This window comes from Sitophilus oryzae, unplaced genomic scaffold, assembly GCF_002938485.1.
Source record: "Sitophilus oryzae breed Bouriz unplaced genomic scaffold, Soryzae_2.0 scaffold_810_pilon_pilon, whole genome shotgun sequence".
Lineage (NCBI taxonomy): Eukaryota > Metazoa > Arthropoda > Insecta > Coleoptera > Curculionidae > Sitophilus > Sitophilus oryzae.
Genome location: NW_022147429.1, coordinates 6,760,375 through 6,766,193, shown reverse-complemented (window position 1 = coordinate 6,766,193; position 5,819 = coordinate 6,760,375). Strand labels below are relative to the sequence as shown.

At 31.7% G+C, this 5,819-nt stretch overlaps 1 protein-coding gene across 1 annotated transcript; it reads left to right on the top strand.

Moving 5' to 3' along the window:
• Window positions 1-801: 801 nt before the first annotated feature.
• Window positions 802-4,042, top strand: LOC115889019 (KAT8 regulatory NSL complex subunit 3). The gene is made up of 2 exons (XM_030908923.1): window positions 802-935; window positions 1,112-4,042. Exons 1-2 carry the CDS (start codon window positions 930-932, stop codon window positions 3,917-3,919), a joined length of 2,814 nt encoding a protein of 937 aa, XP_030764783.1. The 5' UTR covers window positions 802-929; the 3' UTR covers window positions 3,920-4,042.
• Window positions 4,043-5,819: the final 1,777 nt, after the last annotated feature.

The following is a 5,819-nucleotide window of genomic DNA, read 5'->3' as shown; positions in this document are numbered from 1 at the left end:
AATGCCAAGCCGCCAAAGTACCTAACAAAATTTGCAGCTGTCATTAAACAAGATGGAAACATGATGGAAATGGAATTGTTCCAAATAAAAATTCCCTAGATTTAAGATTTCTTTTTAAGTTTGTTGATTTGTCTAGAGAGGTTTGTATTTAATAATTAAATGAAATCTGCAAAATTCTATTTCATCTTAAAAGGAATGAATTTCATTTATTTTTTAATGAGTAGCTTGGAATCTCATATTTTAATTTAGTATATTAGTGTTCTAGTTTTGTAATTTTAGTATTAAATATAACTGGATTTTGTGCTCTTTCTAGGAAGAATAGCTAATAGAAACCATGGCCAAGTCCAAGAATCACACAAATCATAATCAAAGTAAGTAGATTGTTAATTAAATTCGATACTATATTATAATTTTTTATATTTTAGACCGTAAAGCCCACCGTAATGGCATTAAGAAGCCAAAGAGATTTCGTCATGAGTCCACTTTAGGGGTAAGTACTGAGTACTTATAAAACATTTTATTTTAATTCAAAAAAGATTTTTAAATATTTGTGATTTTAAATATTCACGTTTTTATGACATGCATTAATGGTGTTTATGAAGCTTGCCCTAGAATATTTTTAGACAATTAATTTATCATTTTTTTATGTATTATATCTTATTATTACATTATTATATATTGTGGTATCATGTCTTTTCTCGGAATTTGTTAAAGTTACAGTTTACAAACCAATTTTTTACGGGTTAAAAAAGAAATTGCTGTTCTGTACCTGGGGATTTATATATGATTTATATTTATTATGTTTTGAAATCCTGGTGTTGGTGACACTGAATGTCATTGTTGTGAGCGTTCATAAAACAAGATCATTTTTATTATTTTTACATATTAAATAATAATAAATTTTGAAAATAACATTGTGAAGAAGTAAAATGCAGGTGTGTATTGTTAATAAACTTCTTTACCATGTTTGTATAAGGAAAATATCGTTTTATAAATGTATAATATGCTATTTCTGTAGCAACAAACTTTCACATTTTTGTTGTTTCCTTTTGCGAACATCTTAATTTAACTTTCGAAATATCCAGAGTAGAATGAATCTATATTGTTGCAGCCTAAACAGTCTGCTGATAATGAACAAGCTAAATACACTTACCCTATCCAAATGACAAATCCTTTTGAGAGGGAAAGCTGGTTAGTGGCTACTGATCATTGTTATGCAAGACCATGGAACTGGAAATCCGAATCGCCTTTTCTAAAACCAACAAAAAACTTGTTTATGGACAAAAATTACAATTCAAAATTTTTATTTTCTAACGCTACATCTTGTAAAGATGATAGTGATATTGACATTGAACTTTTAAGCGAACCTACTGCTCCAACTTATGATATGACTAAAGCTATTAACTTAATGGAAGAATCTGAGAAACATACTAGTTTAGTAAAAAGCAATAGTGATGACAATTGGGAAGAGCAAGTTTCAAAAATTAATTGGACATCTTCACAACATAGATTATTTAATGGTTTTGTGAATAATTTAAATGGTTTATATTTATCCAAATTAGCACAATTAGGAGTTAGTAATGAACCAATTCTACGTAGAACAGTAATTGATAAAGCTGTTCAAAAAACTAGGAGACTATTTGCTGCAGTTTCTTATGATTCAAAGTTATTGCAGTGGTTGCATCAGTTATTATTAGACAGTTTAGATCAGCAACATATTGCTTTATATTTAGATATTTTGCAGACATTGAAAGCAAAAATTCCTAAATTTGTTGAAATTATGTTAACTAATCAAAATATTAGTGCAAGAGCTGGATGTTTAAGTAATGACAGCTTAGTTTCTCTATTGAAAAAGCCTTGGGACCCTGTTGCAAGTAGTCTTGTACAAGATAAACCAAAAAAGCTTCCTGGCAATCCAGTTTTAGTGTTGGTACCATGTTCACCACATGTTACTAAAAGGCAAAAAAGATGGGTATCATTACTTTCACATCTGGGCCAAGTTGTCACTGTGCCTACCAATTTTAACTCTGGAAGTCACAGAATGACAATGACAAGTTGTATAGATCAGATGTTTGCATTGTCTAGAGGAAGAATTCAAGAAGTAAGAGAAAGTTGCCCTAACAGAAACATCATTTTAGTTGGTGTAGGAGCAGGAGCAGCATTAGCACTGCAGTTGGCTCATGTAGAGAATATATTTTGTGTGGTTAGTTTGGGGTTCTCACTTTTAACTGTAGAGGGAAGGAGGGGTGAACCAGATGATAGCATACTAGAGTTACAGTGTCCTGTATTATTTGTCATTGGACAAAGTTCTAGTACTTCATTGCAAGAAGACATGGAAGATTTAAGAGAAAGAATGAGAATTGAAACAGGTTTTATTGTAGTGGGATCAGCTGATAACAACTTAATTGTAAGTCAGAAGAAAAAAAGAGAAGAAGGGATAACTCAGAGTATTGTTGATAAATGTATCACAGATGAAATTGGTGAATTTATTAGTGGCCTAATTTTATCACCATTTCCCCCACAAATACGTCAATCTCCCACTAATATATCCACAGAAATTGTAGCGAAAAAGAGCAAAGGAGAACGAAAACGTTATAATTCAACAGCCAGCTCAGTAGAAAGTGAGCCACCATCGCCAATGCCCAAAATAACCCGACCCGTTGGGCGACCAGCTGGAAAGGCAAAATCTCGGCTTGATAGTAAATGGGTAATGCAAGATGCTTCTAATTTGAAACAACCCACTAATATATCTCCAATTACAACATCAACATTGAACTCCAAAGGAGATATTAATACTTTTATGCCTATTTCATCAGACACTGTCTCTGTTGGTGAAAATATTGCATTTTCTAACACATCTCCACAAAAGCCTGATCAGCAGCCACCAGTTAAAAAAATTAAGACTTTAAAACCATTACTCTCCAGTGATATAGTTGACAAATCTGGATTGAAAGTGGGTTTAAAACAAGATGCCAGTGGAATTCCATTTAATATAAACCGAACGACAGTAGTTTCATCTAGTCAGTTGTCAACGCTCCTTCAAAGTGGCGTCAGTACATACTCTTCATCTGTACCACAAACTCGTATAAATCCTTCATCTACAATTAAAGTATTAGAAAATGTTCAGTTATCAAATCAAGCGACAGCAAAATTAATTTCTAGTCCTGGAGGTTGTCCGATTGACTTATCTAAGCTCAGTTTGACCACACAAAAAAATAGTGGAGGTAACTTGGTACTTCTTCCAGATGGGAAGATAAAAAGTGTAAATTCAGTCAGACCGATGAACATGAAAACTCAAAGTGGGATGATGTTATCAGTGCCACAAGTAAAAGGTTCACAAAAAATGAATAAGTATGTAATTTCCAAAAGATTACAGGGCACCATGTCTTCAAGAACCGTCAAAAGAGACACTTTTGTATCTTTGCCACAAACAGTTAAGACCACTTTGCCTCCCCCTACAAATCTATCGACGCAGGACATCATGGACTTGCCAATTATATTTGCAGATGATAATCAGATATTGGATCCTAATGTACCCAACGACTTGTCGACGAATGAAGCGGCTAACCAGTCGGTATCAAAATTTATGAATCCTATTTCGAATAAGTACGTCATTGTGACAAAACCGACCACTTCAGGCGTTAAGCGATCCAATCCTATGTCGGCAGCGTCAAGGCCACCACTGAAATACACAAAAATAATTTTGTCAAAGAAACCTGGAACCTTGTCTGTGGATAGATTGCCTAGTGACGTCTCCAATATGAACGCTACATTAGATTCTAGCGACATCGAAAGCGAAGAATTACATGCTCAAACTAAGTCGTCGTTAGATACTATTTCTGCCATTAATGCAGATAAAAGCGAAGTTCAATTAGATGATGATCCAGATTATGTACCACCAAAGAGTTTGAAATATTAACTTTAAACTGTATTTATATGTTCTATGTTCTTTTGAAGACATTTTTTGTACCAGTTTTACCAATTATTCTAAATAATATGGCCATTTAATGTTAAATGTATAATATATAAAATTCGAATATTAAGACTATTTTTTTTTATTAAACCAAAAGTACCTTTAGTTGTAAAGTTTGAGAAAAAAAATACCTACATATATACAGTGACGCAGGGCAAGTAATTGAAGATTTTTTTGAGCTTTGAAAGTATACAGGGTTATTCACCTCATACGACACGGAATACTGTTGCCATTAAGTTAGATTTTTAGAAATTGTGAGTGATGGGATCGTTGGAGGACTACTAAAGCTACAATTTAAAATTATTTTCCCAAAGTGTCCCAAATAAAAAATATCAAAGTTGTATTTTATTAAATTGAATACCCTGTATATTATTACATTTTTGGTTTGTACGATTAAAATAAAGGTAATTTTGATTAAGGTTTACTGCACTTTAATCTTACCATTTTTTAAATATTTACGATTTTGTAAAAATTCAGTAACAATTTTAATGCTTCATTTCTCTAGGCGTATTTAAGTTTTTAAAACCAATTATGGAAAAAAAATATTGTATAATACAAATATTGCACTAACAATAATTATACTATTTTATACGGAGTGTCTAAAAATTTATATTTATATTTAATATAATTACTAGCTTTAAACGGAAATAACTTATATTTATACTATTATTATATGTATTAATACAAATATTTATACTACGTATTAATATAATACAAGTATTTAACCACTTTTTTATTAACGAAATAAGCGAACTATATCGACAATATTAGTATCTGGTACTCTTTGAAAATTTGTTACATCTTCAAAAATAATCTAAAATGTTAATATTCCATAGGTATATTGATAAAATGAGGTCTAAATTACAGGAAAATGCATTTTCTACGAAAACATGAGAACATTTTCTACGAAAACAAAGAGGTAGTTAAAAGTGGTATAATACAATTTGATAGACAATTAAATTGTGCATCTGATTCTCGTAAAATATACAGGGTGTTCCATTGAAATTAAACAAGTTATTGTCGTTTAAAGCTGGCAATAAAGCTGGTAATCATTTAAAATAAAATTTCAGACACTCTCTATAAGGTAGTTAATTTTTATTATTGCAACACAAAACTTAGTAAATAGAGAAATTTCAGTACACTAATTGGTTTTAAAAACATAAATACGCCTAGAGAAGAAGCATTGATGTTTGTTACTGTATTTTCACAATAACGTAAATATTTCAAAAACGGTCAGATTAAAGTGCGGCAAACTTTAATCAAAATCACCTTTATTTTAATTGTAGAAACTAAAAATGTAATAATTATACAAGGTATTCAAACCAAACCAAACCAAACACTGCATAACGCTTCAAACTGAATCCAACTTTGTTAAAAAAAATGCCAGTTGCAAAACAAAACATTAAGTTTTTGTCATTACTTTTTTGGGACTCCTTGCAATGTATATGTTACGGTCAAGGTCCGATGTCCGGTTAATGTCGACATTACCGGGTTAATCTCGAGAATAACACAACAAAACAATCAAAAACATAACCAAACCCAAACATTAACCTGTTAATGTCGACATTAACCGGACATCGGACTTTAACTGTAACATACAACAAAATATTCTCAGGATATAGATGTTACGGTTAAGGTCCGATGTTCGGTTAATATCGACATTAGCCGGTTAATCTCGAGAATAAAACACAACAAAACAACCAAAAACCCAGTGGTTTCCAACCTGTGGGGCGCGCCCCCCTAGGAGGGCTTGAGACTGTTGCAAGGGGGGCATGCAGCTGTTTCCAAAATATCATTTTCAAATACAAACCAAAAATTTACCAGTATTTTTGTAAGATTTGTTTTT